At 43.6% G+C, this 18,735-nt stretch overlaps 1 protein-coding gene across 2 annotated transcripts in view; it reads right to left on the bottom strand.

Moving 5' to 3' along the window:
* Positions 1-1,115: 1,115 nt before the first annotated feature.
* Positions 1,116-18,735, bottom strand: part of akap1b (A kinase (PRKA) anchor protein 1b) — a 35,017-nt gene continuing 17,397 nt past the window's right edge. For both annotated transcript variants that reach the window (XM_049725714.1, XM_049725715.2), the window contains 6 exons: positions 8,699-8,876; positions 8,089-8,239; positions 6,619-6,686; positions 6,423-6,496; positions 6,277-6,342; positions 1,116-4,429 (listed from right to left, as the gene is read on the bottom strand). In XM_049725714.1, coding sequence (XP_049581671.1) covers positions 4,367-4,429; positions 6,277-6,342; positions 6,423-6,496; positions 6,619-6,686; positions 8,089-8,239; positions 8,699-8,876 — 600 coding nt within the window. In that variant the 3' untranslated portion in view covers positions 1,116-4,366. The remainder of the gene's footprint in view (positions 4,430-6,276; positions 6,343-6,422; positions 6,497-6,618; positions 6,687-8,088; positions 8,240-8,698; positions 8,877-18,735) is intronic.

Here is an 18,735-nt window from a genome sequence, read left to right as displayed (position 1 = left end):
AGAAGCTGGATAACAATCCTGATCATTTGAATCAGGTGTGTTGCAACAGGGTGACATAGAAAACATGTAGGACACCGGCCCTCGAGGACCGGAATTGCCTACTCCTGCTCTATGCTGTGGTCTGCTGGGGTGGGGGCAGTACGGACCGGGACAGGGGGAGACTAAAGATGGTCAGGAGAGCGAGCTCTGTCCTGGGCTGTCCCCTGGACTCCATTGAGGTTGTGGGTGAGAGGAGGACGTTAATCAAGGTGAAATCCATCACGGACAGCACCTTTCACCCCCTCCAAGACATTGTGTGGTCCCTGAGCAGCTCCTTTAGCAGCAGACTATTACACCCACGGTGTAGGAAGGAAAAATTCCACAGGTCCTTCATTCCCACTACTGTCAGGCTCTACGACATGCGTGGCATCTGATCATGTTTCGTCTCTTCCGCCACTGGTGCCAATTGTCTTTGTCCTTGTCTGCTATCTATCCATTGCTGTGACAAGTAAATTTACCCGCTGTGGGATAAAATCATCATCATAAGTACCAGTGACGTGCGGTGAGGTTCATGAATGGGGAAGCACTGAACCCCCCCCCCTCCGTTAAAATTTGCCCGACACCTAACCGTGTCACAAAAAAGGTTGGCAAGGCAGGAAGTTGCCTCCTCTGAGCGACTCATATTCGGTTTTAACCCAACTATAAAAATTCAGCGATTTTGGTTCAAAATGATACAAAACTACTGAAATTAAAAGGAAAATGACTATATTATAAAGTTTATTATAAAACAATTTGATGAATGACAATTAAATTAGTTTTTTCCCCTTTTCATGATGGCAGGGGAGGCATAAGTACACATTAATTTGTGACAACTGGTCAAGTTTCTGATGTCATGCAATGTTAAGCTTTTCTCTATAGTGAGATCTATTGAGAGGAAAAGACTTGTGTCCATAAAATCTCAGAGGTTTAAGTCAGCATAAATTGAGATGCCCACAAAAATGTTGGTGACGATAGATTACAGATTTGTGATATTAGGTGATGTTAAGCTTTCTTCTTTTTAATACTACGATGCGTTTTTTTACTGTTCCCGCATCGGGTTACTTTGTGTATGAAAATAATTACCACATGGAAACAAATTAATATATACACTTTAAACAGCCTTTATTATTTTTTTCCCTAATAGATCTTTACAGTACAATCAAAATGAAGATGAGACTAGCAAAAACTTCATCTGTACATGTTAAATCTTATGGGCACAGTACTTTCAAATATCCCAATGGAGACTTGTATAGCAATTCAAAACAACAACCCCCCCATCCACCCCCAAAAAACCGTCCCACAACTTCAAAAAACAATATGGGTGAGTGAAAGTTTGAGGCAAAATGACCCAGAACAGACCAAATAGCAATAAATACCCGTCATCCCCTTTGAATACCACTGTTTCGCAGTGTTATAGAAAATAGTCGTATCTTATTTACATAGAACAAAGTAAGTATTCAGGTGTGGTGGAAGTTAATTTGCATCACAGGAGAAGACATCTACAGTATTTACTATATAATTGAGGATACAAATACACGAGGACAGGCTCCTGGGAGGACTTTTTTTTTTTTTTTTTTTTAAAGCCGTTGCACTCAAACCCACCAAAAGCTGTCTGCATGTACACTGATTCACCACATTGACTTTGCAGATTAATTACCGAGGCACCTTCATATTCCCAATATGTGCCTCAACAAATAAAAGATGGGACTACATTTCAGTTACCAAAAAGTTAAAACAAACAAAAACTCTGAAATCTGTGTTTTAAGTATTCATTTGCAATGTGCACGGATCCCAGTTTCGGTTTGAATTTTCACTCAAAATCTCATACGTGCTACCTCACTCAGTCACGCTCAGTCACACGCACTCAGAAAAGAAAGACTACACAGACTAGATAGAATTTCAAAGGGCAACATTTAGCAAAAACTATATATATTGGTAAATTGGAATAGTTTTGTTTGATAAAAAAAAAAAAGCTGTTGAAATTTCCACAATGCCCAATTATTGGTAAATTGGAATAGTGTTTTGTTTGATAAAACCAGCTGTTGAAAATTCCACTATGTCCACAAAGTCATTCTCATTCCCTTGTCATTACTCCTCACTAGGTCAATTTTGTTTACCTCAGCGCATCCTTGATATAAGTTGTGTTGTTTAAGTAGTGTAATTTCATGGTTACGTTTTCTATTGAAGAAAAAAAAAAAAACGGAGAGAGAGAACTTGACATGCCAAAGTCAAAATAAGAAACCTTGTTTTAATCCAATTAACCCTGTCAGCCACAATAGATTTATAAATCTTGCATTCAGGTACAGTAATACAGACCACAGAAAGTCAATTATGAATAGTAGTGTCGCACATTCAGAATTACATATATCACTAATTGACTATAACCTGTTAAGGTCTTGAATTTGAACTAAGCAGATCACTTATCAAATTTTAATTCTATTGTCAAATACCTGTACTTTTCGGACTATAAGTCGCGGTTCTTTTCATAGTTTGGGTGGGGGGGGCGACTTATACTCAGGAGCGACTTATATGTGAAATTATTCACAAATTTTCAAAATTCAAAAATCCGCTATGTAGTGAACCCGCAATAAACGAACCGCGATGTAGCAAGGGATTACTGTAATTTGAACTGCAACTGATGTCAGCGGCGCGGCGCACACGCGGCGTTGTTTACATCAAGGACAAAGGATTCGATCACGGAATTTAATGACTTGAGTGACAAGAGATTTTTTGATAAAATTGTTGTTTATAAATATACGGGCGGGCCTGTGGAATAATTTGAACTGCAACTGACGATGAGTCTGGTGGCGCGGCGCACATGCGGCATTGTTTACATAAAGGACGATCGATGGATTTAATGATTTGGAGTGACAGATGGTTTGATAATATTGTTGTTTATATAATAGTTATTTGATCTATAATTTATATATCGTCATATGGGCCTGTGGAATGATTCGAACTGCAACTGACGACGAGTCCAACTGTCAGCGGCGCGGCGCACACGCAGCATTGTTTACATAAAGGACGATCGATAGATTTAATGATTTGGAGTGACACAGATGGTTTGATAAAGGTGTTATTTATGTTTTAGTTATTTGGATAACTGTTAATGTTACCTCAGGCCCGTTCTCAGCTCTTCGTTTCTGTTTAATGTCACGTTAGCATACTGTATTGTTTAGCCTGTTGTTGCTTGTTCATGTCTGTTCTTGGTGTTGGATTTTGTCGAATAAATTTACCCCAAAATGCGAGTTATACTCCGGTGCAACTTCTGGTTTTTTTCACTTTTTTGTGCATTTTATGCCTGATGCGACTTGTACCCCGAGCGACTTTTAGTCAGAAAAATACGGTAAGTCAAATTGTATAATAATCCTCATGTAGTGTTTTCCAATCTGCTATTATATTAAACTTGTGCTTCAATTTTTCTGGTGATGTTAATGAAGTTATGCACAAGACCTTTGTTTCCCTTTAAGGTTAATTCTACAGTTTTGCCACATTTGATAACTTATCTACGACTGATATCAGAATGTAACTAATATCAGAATGTTGACGCACTCTGATAATTACCATGTGCACGCACGTACACACACAGACACACAACCACACGCACAACCACTACTTTCTTAAAACGAAATAAAACTTGGTTTTGGTGGTGCTGTCATAGAATTAAGGGGTCCGGGGGTGATTAAAATAAAAAAGCTTCTTTGATAGTCTGCAGCGAGCTTGGAGCTCAAGTCTACAGAGAACGGCATTTTGTGGTCATAAACAAGTTGGCAGAATAATGTTACGGTAGGACAACCAGCTTGTGCTTTAGTCCAAGCTGGCGGCACTGTTGTTGGTCGCCGGGTGACCGTTTTCAGACTTTGACTGCTTGCTATCAACTCACCCTTGGACTTAGCAACATTATGGCATTATCCTTATAGTTGGACTAAACAAAAAACGTTTATGCAAACAATTTTGAAATTTACTGACCCATAGCTGTCAGAGTTGGTAATTACAGTTCACGTGCCTACATAGTCTGACATACGTCTCATGAGCCCATACAGCATGATGATTAAAATACAATGTCCAAAAGCCCAGTGCAAAAAGGTAAAGTTGGGGGAGAAAAAAAATACATTGGTTGAATCTTTATTTAAATTACAATATAGACCCTTTTTTCATGTACAAGGTTTTTCTTCATTTCATTTGTGAATGACCCAAAAAGGTTTGTGTTATTATCATTGTTGCTCTCAAAGACTATGCCAGAAAAATATTTTAATGTCTTTTTAAAGGAAACAAACAACAACAGGACGAGAAAAACAAACAAAGAAACAAAAAATCATCCAGTGAATTGTCTTTAACTGACAATGGCTCAAAATCCATCAACCCATACACCCAAGCCCCTCTCAGCCAATGTGCGGTTTATAGAAATAACCTGAAAGAGAGAAATTACCTTGGTTAGACTTACTTCTTAGAAAGCATACATCATATACTTAAGTGAATGCTAAACTGTAAAACTGAAGGTCAGTACAAACCTTCATGTTTACCTTATCTTACATTCTTTCTGGAGCTTTTTTGGTCTAGACCACAGGTGTCAAACTCAAGGCCCGGGGGCCAGATACCGCCCGCCACATCATTTTATGTGGCCCGCGAAGACAAATTGTGCATCAAATTCGTGTGTCATTACTAGAATTGCAAATTGTCTTCACTTTTAATCTCTCTCTTTTTTTAAATATTTGACCAGTTTTTACTCGTCTGATTTGTAAACGAGTTATTTGTTTTGTAGCTTTTACTGTATTTAATATGAGATGCTCATACATTTATTTGGGTTGACAGTCATAATGGCCCTCCGAAAGAAGCTACGACTACAATGCGGCCCGTGAAAAAAAAGGAGTTTGACACCCCTGGTCTAGACTAATATCATTGGTTTTTACGTATCATTGGAAGCCCAAAAGTGAAACGGCCACTTTTGCTAGCATTTGTTGGCAGAATTTACTGTGTAACACAATTTAAAAACACCTTTTTTTTGGGTCCATTTGGTTAACATCCTTCCTTCAAATACTCTAAATGGCCTCCAAATTTCAATTTGTATACTGTGAGGATCCTTTTTAAGGTACTTTTGATGAAAAAATTATGAAAAAAACTCTACTAGAAATAAGAGTTGTGAAATTTTAACCATAACACTAGCCAACGATCGATTATCAAATTAATCTACAATTAATTTGAGAATTAAATACTCAGAGCCATTGTTTATCTTAAAATTGTCCAAATCATCTGATTTCCGCTTCTCAAAAGTAAATAATTAGATTTCTGTAGTTTTTCATAGAGCAAACTGTCTATTGTTATCAAAATATGACATTTGCAAACACCTTTTTTTACTTTGGGGAACAAAGAGATGAGAGATGGCTGTAAATTTCATCATAGGTACACTTCAACTATGAGAGACAAAATGAAAAAAAAAATCCAGAAAATCACATTGTCTGATTTTTAAAGAATTTATGACATTCCATATGACATTCTCCCAATTCTCTTCCAAATGCGCTCTAGCAAACTTCAGACGGGCCTGGACATGTACTGGCTTAAGCAGAGGGACACGTCTGGCACTCCAGGATTTGAGTCCCTGGCGACGTAGTGTGTTACTGATGGTAGTCTTTGTTACTTTGGTCCCAGCTCTCTGTAGGTCATTCACTAGGTCCCCCTGTGTGGTTCAGGGATTTTTGTTCACCGTTCTCGTGATCATTTTGACACCACGGGGTGGGATCTTGCGTGGAGCCCCAGATCGAGGCCATTATTGACCAAATACTTATTTTCCACCATAATTTGCAAATATTTTTTTTTTTAAAAAAGCAGACAATGTGATTTTTTTTTTCCATTTTGTCTCTCAATGTTGAAGTGTACCTATGATGAAAATTATAGGCATCTCTCATCTTGTAAGTGGGAGAACTTGCACAATTGGTGGCTGACTAAATACTTTAGCCTGGTAGACGAGCTTTTCGCATTACCGAGAACCTAAGAAAGTCACAGTTTCAAAAACTGTATGAGTATAACATCACTTCCTTCCACTTGTTTCATGTGTTGTTTGTTTGGCTTTGTTTAAGCATTCAATAATAACAAAAAGTAATCGAAAATATGTTTTTACAATACACTTAAATGCCAAACATTCTTATGTGATTATTTAATGAAATACAATAGAATAATCAATTCTAAAAAGTTGTACTATACAGTAGAAACACACATACAGTTAATCGAACAACTCGTAATTTAATAATTGTGGTGTCTTACGTCTTCTCCCACCATGTTCCACAGATGAACCAATGGGAGGCCGGTACTGTTATCATAATTTGAGACCTTTAAAATACAAGACAAAGATATTGCCAGTTAGTGACAGTCAACTATCAGTCTGGGGGAGATTACTGACAAAGGCCTACTTGGGCAAGCAATGCAACTCCTCTTGTCATCTCTTCTAGCGCTGATGTGGCCCCGGACGAAAAATGATCCTCTCCTGATAGAATCATACAGTAAGTGCACATTAGGAAAGCAAATGAATGCAATCCATTTGAAATAAGGAATAAACTATACCAGAGAACCATGTGTTAAGCATAAACTTGTGTCAAAACAGTGTACCTGGGAGGGGAGCGACGTTGTCAAGCAATACTTCAGCCCCTTGAAACGGTAATGTTACAAAATCAGACCTAAAAGACAAAGCCATCAATGTGTTGAACGCTGTCACACTAAACATGTTCGTAAGCATTACGGCAACAAGCAAAGATCTTGCTATAATCCTGCAGTCCCTTTATACAATGAGGATGAGATGAAGGTAGAATATATACTGGTAATCTTCTTGAAGCGCTTTGGGCACCATATGGTATAAATAAAGTGCTATGTGCACACCATTTATCATTAAATAACATGAATAAAGGGCATAAAATAAACTTCTATAAATTCTGATTTTAAGCCTATATTTAGAGGTTTTTAAGGAGTCGTATAATGAACCAAAATAAGTCTTGTGTCGAATAAATTAGATTGTCGCAATAATATCCTGTTCTTGCCACTTAAATGTCGTTAGTCATTTATATGTTGCAGAGACTGAGATCAACCGGAGTCAAATTCCTTGTTTGTCATGCACAAACTTGGCCAATAAAGCTGATTCTGATAAGGGACCTACGTCTGTGTGGCGGAAGCCACACAAAACAACTTTACAGATTTGCACAAACGATAGTATTTATTTACCAATGCCGGAGGAGGTACGTACTCCTCTACATGTTTCGTCTAGTCCTCTGATTGGTTCATCGGGTCTTCATATTACGCCTGTATACATATCACGGAAGCCACACAAAAGAACTTTACAGATTTGGGAATTTGGTCCACACAAAAGGGGCACCTTAGTTAGAGGCGCACCTTCATTGTTTGGCAAAAATTAAAGGCTTTTAAATGCGCCTTATGGTGCGGAAAATACGGGAAGCTATTTTTAACTTAAAACTTACGATGTGGGCTGGCGGCCACCGATTTTACTTGATGGTTTCTTTGTTAAAGCCCTGATTATATTTCGACATGTGGCTTGTATCATAGCTGGATGGCTGATGGCTGACACTAGTTTTATCTTCTTTGCGTCCTTGTTTGTGTTTTTCATTTTCTTTGTCTTCTTTACGGTGGCATTCAATATAATACGTTTTAAAAGAATTGAATGTCTGAGTTTTTAAAATGTTTTGGGCAAGGTATGGTGTTGACAGCGCTATCCAAATCTGCAGATTCTAGTACTGTACAAGTCTGACTATTTAAACTGCTCATTCATCATTTATTGTCCTCAATGGTAAATGGATTAATTTATTGAATATCAGCAAGATGGCTGCACATATAATTATTGTCCTTTATGTGGTAAATATAAAGCAAAACCTGGTAAAGAAACCCTGGGCCAATACACTAATGAAAAAACTGTACCTCTTTCACAACGCAAGGCTAGCCATCGCTAGCTTCTGTGAAAGGACTGCACTGCTTTGCTTTAAGCTTTATTTATTCATCGAAGAAGCTTAATCTAAAAATGCAATGCTGTGTTGACAAGGGCCCTTAAACAGTACTTCTTACATATAGCCATACCTTATTTGCCGTAATGAGTCAATCTTCACTCTGTCATAGCCACCATAATCAACGTATCTTATTTCCACCTCATTTGATTCTTTATAGAAGGTGATGACCTGAGCTCTCCACCAGGCTCCTTCCACTGCTGGAGCTGCACATATCACACCAACTAGATGATGAAGACAGAGAGACCATGTGTTAATATATGTAAAAGCACGAAACAGTGAGGGAGTTATTTGAATAACTGTTAACATGTTACGTCAGGAACGTTCTCAGTTCCTCGTTTGCGTTTATGTAACGTTAGCATACCTTATTGTTTACCCTGTTGTTGCCTATTCATGTCTGTTCATGGTGTTAGATTTTGTCAAATAAAGTTCCCCCCAAAATGTGACTTGTACTCCGGTGCGACTTATATGTGCGTTTTTCTTCTTTATTATGCATTTTATGTATGGCTGGTGCGACTTGTACTCCGGAGCGATTTACAGTCCGAAAAATACGGTAATCCAATTTGGGTCGCATTTGCCTGCTGTATTAACCAAGCCTAACACTGTGACATTGATCAGAGACTGTGGACAATACTTTGCAAAGGGTGGATCTAGACAATATTTTTCTTTACAGGTATATTTACCTTCAGCTGGAGAAGGAAGGGTGGGTGTGCCAGGTTGGGAGTAGCACAAGAACATCTGCTGGTCAAGGCTTCTTAGGGCATGGTAAGTAGGATGGGTGTGCTGCTGGACAAAGATGTGCCCGGCTGATACAATATTCACCACAATCACTTCAACTGTCACACCACTGGGCAGGAGCAGCTAGAGGACAAATGACAAAAATAAAAGCAAAGTAAAAATTGGAGCGCTTGAACAAAACTTTACTCGCTTCAATGTTTGCAGTCAACCATGGTTTTTCACAGCGATTACAAAAAGGATTATCTGGACGGACGGATGGACACACACACACACACAGCTGGCCAAAGGTGTGTGTGTGTGTGTGTGTGTGTGTGTGTGTGTGTGTGTGTGTGTGTGTGTACACACACACACACACTCACACGCACACACCTTTGGCCAGCTGTGTGTCTCTCTTGAATCTTGAATCCGTCCGTCCAGATAATGTGTGTGTGTGTATGTATATGTGTATAAGTGTATATGTGTGTGTGTGTGTGTGTGTGTGTGTATATCAAAGTCAAAGAAAGTCCGAGAGGTCAGGAAAGCCAGGAGGTGTTACGGGGAGAGCCTGGAGAGACACCTCTCTGCCAATCCTGATCCCTCAACAGTGTGGAAAGGCCTGCAGAGCATCACGGGCTTCAAGAAACAAACCCCCCGTCCTGTGGAGAGCCCAAGGCTCGCTGACCAGTTAAACAGGTTCTACTGCAGGTTTGATCGGTCCTCCCACACAACGGGACCTCCTGCAGCACAATCCACATACTCACCTCCCCCCACAACTGCTCTGTCCACACCATCACCGTGGTCACCGACTCTCTCTCTTGCAGAGGCCGCGCCCGCACTCCAGATTCGCGAGGAGAAAGTGCGCCAGATGTTCCGGAGACAAAAGATCAGGAAGGCACCGGGCCCAGACGGTGTGTCACCTTCCTGCTTGAAAGTCTGCGCTGGCGCCCACCTTTGCACGGATCTTCAACCGTTCCCTGGAGCTGTGTGAGGTGCCCTCGTGCTTCAAGAGCTCCACCATCGTTCCAGTGGCCAAGAAGCCCGCCATCACAGGTCTGAATGACTATAGACCTGTTGCACTAACATCTGTGGTCATGAAATCTTTCGAGAGGTTAGTACTGAACCACCTGAAGGATGTCATGGGCCCCCTGCTGGACCACCTCCAGTTTGCCTACCGGGCAAACAGGTCGGTGGATGATGCGGTCAACATGGGACTGCACTACATCCTGCAACACCTGGACACCCCAGGAAAGTACGCCAGGATCCTGTTTGTGGACTTCAGCTCGGCGTTCAACACCATCGCTCCTGACATCCTCCCTCCACCTGTCAGTGGATCACCAGCTTCCTGACCAATAGGAGACAGCGTGTGAGGCTGGGGAGCACCACATCTGACACCCTGACCACCAACACTGGAGCCCCTCAGGAATGCGTCCTCTCCCCACTGCTCTTCTCCCTCTACACCAACGATTTCTCCGCAAGTGACTCTTCCGTGAAGCTCCTGAAGTATGCAGACGACACCACTCTCATCGGACTGATCCAGAACGGTGATGAGACTGCGTACAGACAGGAGGTGGAGCGGCTGGTCCACTGGTGCAGCCAAATCCACCTGGACCTGAACCCGCTCAAGACCGTGGAGATGACAGTGGACTTCAGGCGAGGCCCTTCACCACTTTCACCCCTCACTATCCGCAGTAATACTATTCTCTCATCAGACACCTTCAAGTTCCTGGGAACCACAATCTCTTGGGACCTGAAATGGACCGGCCACATAGACTCTGTCCGGAAGAAGGCCCAGCAGAGGCTGTACTTCCTGAGACAGCTCAAGAAGTTCAACCTGCCGCGGGAGCTGCTGAAAACCTTCTACACTGCCATCATCCAGTCTGTCCTCTGCACCTCCATCACTGTCTGGTTTGGATCGGCCTCCAAACAAGACAAGCATAGACTGCAACGGACAATCAGGACTGCAGAAAAGATAATTGGAATCAACCTCCCATCTATCCAAGACTTGTACCTGTCCAGGACCAGGGGGGGGGGGGAGTGCTCTTCAGCGGGCAAGTGCTGTTCTGGGCGTCGAAGCGAGCAAAGAAGCGGTTAAGATCGTTCAGCAGACGGACGTCGCCCTCACAGTTCCTCGGCGCGGGCTTGTAGTCCGTGATGGTCTGAATGCCCTGCCAGAGGCTCCGTGCGTCCTTGCTGTCCTTGAAGTGGGTGGAGACCTTGCACGAGAACGCCTTTTTCGCTTCTTTGACGCCCAGGACAGGTCGGCTCTCACTGTCCTCAAGCCAGCCTCATCCCCCGCTCTGAAAGCCTTGTCCCTGGCTCTCAGCAGTCTGAGGACGGCCCCTGTCAGCCACGGCTGCCAGTTTGCTCGAGCGACGACGGATTTTGAGCTAGTCACATCATCGATGCACTTCGCGATGTAAGAGGAAACAGAGTCAGTATACTCCTCTACGTCCGTCCGATCATTGTAGGTGGCCGCCTGCTTAAACAAGTCCCAGTCAGTGGTGTCGAAGCAGTCACGAAGTGCATCGGAGGCACCCTCAGGCCACACCCGAATCCGCCTCCGAACCGGCCTGGATGCCTTTACCAATTGTCTGTATGCGGGCAAAAGCAAAACGGTGAGATGGTTAGAAAGCCCAAGATGGGGGAGGGGGGTGGCTTTGAAAGCTCCCTTATGCGCAGAGTAGACTAGGTCCAGGAAGCTGTCTCCACGTGTCGGAAAAGTAACATGCTGGTGAAGCCTCGGGAAAACAGACTTCAGGTTGGCATGATTAAAGTCTCCAGCGAAGATGGTGAAACCGTCAGGGTGCGCTGTCTGTTGTTCACTGACAGCCTGGTACAGTTCACCAAGCACCGCGATCCTGTCGCCTTCGATGTTGGAAGGCGGGATGTATACCGCAACTAGCAGAATAGCGGTAAATTCCCTCGGCAGGACGGCACTTGATGATCACAAACTCCACAAGTGGCGAGCAGTGCTTATATACCACCACAGAGTCCTGGCACCATTCTTCTCGGATGTAGACGCATATTCCACCTCCTCGCGACTTTACCCCTTGTACAATGGCACGGTCCCCCCGCTCCAGATGCACGGCAGAGTCTGGAATGTTGTCAGTCAACCAGGTATCAGTGAACACGAGGACACAGCAGTTTCGCACCGTCCGGTTTGTAGACCTCAGCAGGCGAATGTAATCCGTTTTGTTGTCCAGCGATCGAACATTCGCCAGAAGAATGGAAGGCACCGCCGGGCGAGCTGGGTTGGCCGCCAGCCTGGCCCGGACGCCTCCGCGCTTGCCCCTCTTCTGCCTCCTCGCACAGAGTTTCCGGGGGAGGAATAGCGGGCGAGGTCGGCGACGTTTCAGGACGTAGCAGTCCGAGCGCCTTTAATGTCGCCACTTCAAAGTCCAGAACGCCACAAAACCCACTTCTGCCGATGTCGAGCAGAACCTGCCGGCTGTACTTGTAGCACGACATAGCACAACGAGACGAACACATAAGACTGTCGGACGAACACTCATTAAACGAACAAATCACCGTACTGACGGGACAGAGAGTGGCCGCTGCGTGTGCACGCGCCTCCATCTTGAAAAATATGTACTATATATTCGTATTTATTCTAATTATCGCCCAGGGCGATAATTAGAGAAGGTTTATGTCCAACAGGGGGGTGGGCAATTAATAGAGAACACTTTTTGTCCGATCGCCAAGGGGCACTGAAATGGGCGATATGTTTATTTTCCTTATGTAGTATGCAATACCTGCATCTCACTGGTGTTCTTAAGGAACGCAGCATACTTCAAACGCGCAACGACTGCGCTCAATGGCCAATCGGAACGGCCACTCGCAATGGCCAATCGGAACGGCCACTCGCAATGGCCGATCGCAACGGCCATGCGCAACGGCCGCTCCAAACCGCACACTTCCTCTCGGTTGAAACTGCAATGGCCGATCGGAGTTGCCGCGCGCAACGACCACACGCAATGGCCAACCACAACGGCCGGGCGCAACGGCCACTCCCAAGTTGCACACTTCCTCTCGGTTGAAATTACACAAAGTATGAAGGCCCATTCATTTACTTTTGGGCTTTGGCCGGAGGGCGACATTCCCACAGCGGCGATCCAACAGGAGCGCAATGACCGCGCGCAATGGCCGATCGGAACGGCGGCGCGCAACTACCGCGCGCAATGGTTGATCAGAAAGATCGCATGCAATGGCCGATCGGAACGGCCGCGCGCAATGGTCAATCGCAGCAATTTTAGCAGCATGGCCGATAATTAGAGGTATCAATGTTTTCTATTTATGTCATCGCTAACACACACTGGGCAATTATTAGAATATGTGCGATAATTAGAATAAAGACGGTATATGCATTATTACTAAAAAATAACTCAATTTTAAGCATTAATTGACTAGAGCAGGTATGGGCAAACTACGGCCCGCGGGCCGGATCCGTTTAATCCGGCCCGCCAACCCTAAATAAATTGTATTATTAAACTTTTTTTTTTCGGTCATTTTGCCTGCAATGACTGCGTTTCCCCAGTAGATGGGGAACCACTCGCCTGCGCATTTACTACCGGAAGCCGTGTCAGAAAGCTCGGTGCACACTCACAAGTGCGTGTACGTACTCAGTAGTACGGAAATGGCGCACTCGCGCTCTATTTGTAGCAGTGCCGAATTTAGAGCGTGGGCTGTGACGACAGCATTCTTGTAATTTGCCCGCCGGGTTTTCGGATACAGTTTTACGCTAAAGCCACCCACAAACCTTCCCCTGGAATCCTTCCATTAAAATGAGTCGCCCAAGGAAAAGCAAGTGCCGAGTGTTTAAAAAGAGTGGCCAATTTGGCTCGACGTACGCGACGTGACGTTCAGCCACATGAACAACCGCATCAAATGAACACTGAAAATGAAGGGGAGGCTTTCAAGTTTGTTGTAAAGAAATGCATTTTGAATATGATCTGTACAAATAGCAGGGATTGAAACTAGCGACCATTCTCATTTTCAAACAATGCAGGATGCTCAAGGACATTGATGCACCACCTGTTATGACTAATCTTAACCTTTAAAGTTGTTAAGGCTTACTTTAAGGAAGTGTTTTCCGTTTCCTCACTTCTGTTACCAGGTGTTTGTGAGTTAAAACTCTGCTCTGATTTTCAGATACCCCTCACCGTGTTGCCGTTTTGATTACTTTATTTGGATGTATGCTTTCACCGATTCTTCAAGATGATATATTTGGTCAAAATGTTTGCCGTTTGATGTGATCTCATAAGATAAACATACATCTTTCATTAATCTGACCTGCAGGCACTGAAGTGATGGAGACTGTCATTCATAATAACAGTGTCATATTTTATGAGAATCACTGATAGCAGTTTTTTAGGGATGTTTTTTTTTTTTTTTAATGCTGTTAATAAATGCATTTGTTTTCAAAAAACTTTTTTAGAATATCCATGCTTTACTACCTACTAAAGGCCAAAACCTTTTATGCAATGACCTTTACAGGTTGTTTATATTACTTCACACAAACACTACATCCATCTGCTCCTGGTTCGGCCCCCCGGTCAAAATTTAGAACCCAATTCGGCCCGCAAGTCAAAAAGTTTGCCCACCCCTGGACTGGAGATAAATTAAAATTTGGTTATGGCAGGATATGATGAGATATAATTAAAACATTGCAGAAATGAGAGGGGTGTACTCACTTTTGTGAGATACTGTGTGTATTGGAGGTGGGGGAAATTCCCGATTCTTAGATTAATCGCGATTCGGCCGTGGAAGAATCGAGAACGATTTGCAAACATCCAAATTCCGATTATTTAAATATGCCAAGTAAGGCGGAACTAAAATACAGTAAGCGCATTCTCCGAGACACTATGCAGAACGGACCGAGAGCACAGTGGCACACTCAGCACACTTCCGCAGTACCCTCCTCCAGAAAAAAAACAAACATGGCTGAGCCTAAGATATTCAACCCACTTCGCCGAGAGATCCGACCTGCTCGTAAAAATTTAAAAGCAGACGTGTGGAATCATTTTGGATTCTACAATGTTGACGGAGGAACTGAATTGGACAAAAGCTACGTTGTATGCAAGATATGTAGCGCTAAAATAAAATACTTTGACAACACAACGAATATGAGAAGTTACAGCACGATTCCACCCTACAGAGGAGGTGGGAAAGCCAGCTGCTGCTGTTGCTACTAGCAGCCAGAGAACAATTGAGGACGCTCTGAGTAAGCTGCCAAACACATCGCAAAAGGCCAAGCGAATTACAAAAGGCATCGCGGAATTCATTGCAATGGGTTTGCAACCGTACTCGGTTGTAGAGAATCGGGGATTTCGGAGAATGATGGAGGCAACGGAGCCGAGGTACGTCATCCCATCCCGACGCTATTTCACCGACACGGCCGTCCCGGCACTCTACAAGCAGACTAAAGCAGAAATAACATCATCGCTGTTGAATGCAGACCGAGTTGCCGTTACATGTGATGCGTGGACATCTGTAGCCACCGAGTCATTTGTTACTCTAACTGCGCATTTCATAACCGATGAGTGGGAGCTGAAAGCACACCTGCTTCAAACAAGATCAATGCATGAAAGCCACACGGGTGCTAATATGGCTGAGCTGCTAAGCAGTGCTTTAAATGAATGGAACATCGCAAATAAAGAAGTTGTTCTAGTTACAGACAACGCAGCTAATATGGTTGTCGCTGGTTCAGCCATCTGGAATGCTACGCCCACACGCTGAACCTTGCGGCTCAACGTGCCCTGAAGGTGCCAAGTGTGGCCAGACTGCTAGGAAGAGTGAGACGCATTGGCACTTTTTTCCACCGCGGCACAGTCGGTGCACATCAGCTTGAAGAGAACCAGAAGCTGCTTAACATCCTCAAGCACAAACTGAAGGTAGACTACTAGATGGAATAGTGCCTTTGAGGTGGTGAGCAGGTTTTTGGAGCAGCAGCCTGCCATCACCGCCACACTCCTCTCCCCTCAAGTGAGAAGATCAGAGAAAGACCTATGTACACTCAGTGAGGCTGATGTCAAAAATGCTGAGGATATCATAGCAGCCCTCAAGCCCCTGAAGGATGCAACAACTGTCATGTCAACAGAGAGAAGCCCCACCATTTCTCTAATTGCTCCTCTGCAAGCTAAACTCCTCCTGGGATGTCTCCACTGGTCAGGGAAATAAAGAGAGCCATACACGAGGAGCTCAGCAGCAAAAAATACAGCAGCGAGCAGGAGAAGCAAACTCTTCAGATAGCTGCTGCTCTCGACCCTCAGTTTAAAAGCCTCCCCTTCCTGTCGGAGGAGGACAGAGAGGAGACCTATGACAGAGTGGCTGTTGAGGGTGCTGCACGACTCCAGGCAATTCTGCAATTTTCATTATATTGTATTACATAATATTCCCTGTAAAGTGTTACTCTGTGCATATTCTGCATAATATAACATTTATTTATTTTGTACATAATTCAATATCAAATTCAACCATTTGTATCAAATGTCAATTTAACAATGAAGTTGTGATAAACATTTGAGCCTTTTTGTTTACACGTTTTCCTCATTTGTTTACCTACAGCAAAATGAGCAAGAGGACGAGGAACAAACACCTGCTGCAGGGGAAGAGGACCCACCAAACATAGACATGGAAGAGGAACATAGAGCCTTGTCATCTTCCCTGTTGGAGGATCTGCTGGGGAAGCACTCAAGCCGAAAGGCAGCCACAGCCCCGATCTGCCTACGCCAGGGCTCAAGAAGTTAACGAGTACTGTACTAGTACTCCAGCTCTCCGTCTCTCAGAGGACCCTCTTGACTGGTGGGCAAGGAATGCAGTACATTTTCCTCTTATTTCCAGGCTTGCCAAGCGGTACCTGTGTATTCCAGGCACCAGTGTTGCTGCAGAAGGAGTTTTTTCGACTGCAGGAGACACATCACTGCACAACGCAGCACTCTCATCTGAGCATGTGGATCAACTACTGTTCTTATACAAGAACACTAGAGTTCAAATGTCCATGCATTTCCATTCCAATGGATATTTCCATTGAAATTTCCATATCCAAGATATAATGGAAATTAATTAAACTCTTTGTTTCTTATTACAAATGCATTGTTTTTGTAACTGCAAGTGATGAATGCTCATTCAGTGAGACAAAAAGAAATGTGGAAAAAGTGCATCATAAACCTAAATTAAAAATGCATCAATAATCTTTATAATCGAATCGTAGCCTCTGAATTGTAATCGAATCGTGAGGTGCCTCAAGATTCCCACTCCTAGTGTGTGTGTGTGTGTGTGTGTGTGTGTGTGTGTGTGTGTGTGTGTGTGTGTGTGTGTGTGTGTATCTATGTATATACCGTATTTGCCGGTGTATAAGTCGACTCGGTGTATAAGTCGACCCCCTAAAATTCGACGTAAATTTACGATTTTATGATATATCCTTTGTATAAGTCGAGCTCAATTGTTGCATTATATTAAACTTCAAAATTCAATCAGAAATATGCGAAATTTATTGACGAAATGTGTTCAAATTCGCGAGTTTGTAGCGAGCGATCTATACGCTATTTTAAATATTTACTTCATGACCCTGTGATATTACGCGCCGAGAGAGACTAACAACAATGAACACTCTTAGAAACTGGTTTATTTTTAGTTAAGAAACAACAAATTATAATTATAAAGTGATTGCCGGTACATAGAGTTCAAAATTCGTCTTCATCGTCGCTATTTCCGAAAAGCTCGTTCCATTCGTTTTCGTTTAGTTTGTCATCATAAAGGGCATCTTCTTGGTCTTCTCTATCCTGAGAGCGTTTGGCAAATATTTTCTAAGTGCCAACGGCTCTTGCGCCATAAAGAGTCCGCCCCGGCTGGTTCCCCATGTTGGCCAGAACAAGTGAAAATTCGGCCTCTTCCCCTGGAAGTCTGGCCAAGCTTGGCGAATATTTTCCAAGTGCCAACGACTCAACCGCCGTAAAGTGTCCGCCTCGGCTGGTTCCCCATGTCGGCCACCACAAGTGAAAATTCGGCCTCTTCCCCTGGAAGTCTGGCCAAGTTTGGCAAATATTTTCAAAGTGCGAACGACTCAACCGCCGTAAAGTGTCCGCCTCGGCTGGTTCCCCGTGTCGGCCACCACAAGTTAAAATTCGGCCTCTTCCCCTGGAAGTCCGGCCAAGTTTGGCGAATATTTTCAAAGTGCGAACGACTCAACCGCCGTAAAGTGTCCGCCTCGGCTGGTTCCCCGTGTCGGCCACCACAAGTGAAAATTCGGCCTCTTCCCCTGGAAGTCCGGCCAAGTTTGGCGAATATTTTCTAAGTGCCAATGACTCAACCGCCGTAAAGTGTCCGCCTCGGCTGGTTCCTCCGGTCGGCCAGAACAAGTGAAAATTCGGCCTCTTCCCCTGGAAGTCCGGCCAAGTTTGGCGAATATTTTCTAAGTGCCAACGACATTCATTTAGACATGGCGATTGAATGTTTTTGTACCGGTAGTTATTGTCGTTGCTTGACGCGCGATGACTCGCACATTCGCTCAATACCCAGTACTTCCCCCTAGCAGTCATCATCGCTGCCTGGCTTTCGATGTCCGTTATTGAGGTGAGAATATTTGAAATTGTTGCTGAGGATGCGTGTTAATGCGACGAACGCTTTATAATGATTCAGTTTCTCGCTGTTTGATGAGCCTGACGGACGCACACCCACGCACAATGAGATGCATGAGAAACAGCCTTGGTTACCATCACATTTGAAGCGCTGAATACGAAGTTTAATTTTATGACTCGGTGTATAAGTCGAGGTCGATTTTTTTCGGTCGATTTTGGATCGAAAAAGGCCAACTAATACACCGGAAAATACGGTATATATATATATTTTTTAAATTGACTACACTGTTTGTACTATGTGTCCTCTCTGCATCCATTGCAGCCTGGTCATCCTGGAAGAGGGACAATCCCATCTGTGGTCTCTTCTCAAGGTTTCTCATTTTCCCTAGCTGGAGTTTTGAGTTTTTCCTTGCCCTCCTGGGAGTTTA

Source organism: Syngnathus scovelli, chromosome 7 (genome assembly GCF_024217435.2).
Source record: "Syngnathus scovelli strain Florida chromosome 7, RoL_Ssco_1.2, whole genome shotgun sequence".
Classification (NCBI taxonomy): Eukaryota; Metazoa; Chordata; class Actinopteri; order Syngnathiformes; family Syngnathidae; genus Syngnathus; species Syngnathus scovelli.
The sequence above is the reverse complement of the archived record's forward strand: the minus strand, read 5'-3'. Positions and strand labels throughout refer to the sequence as shown.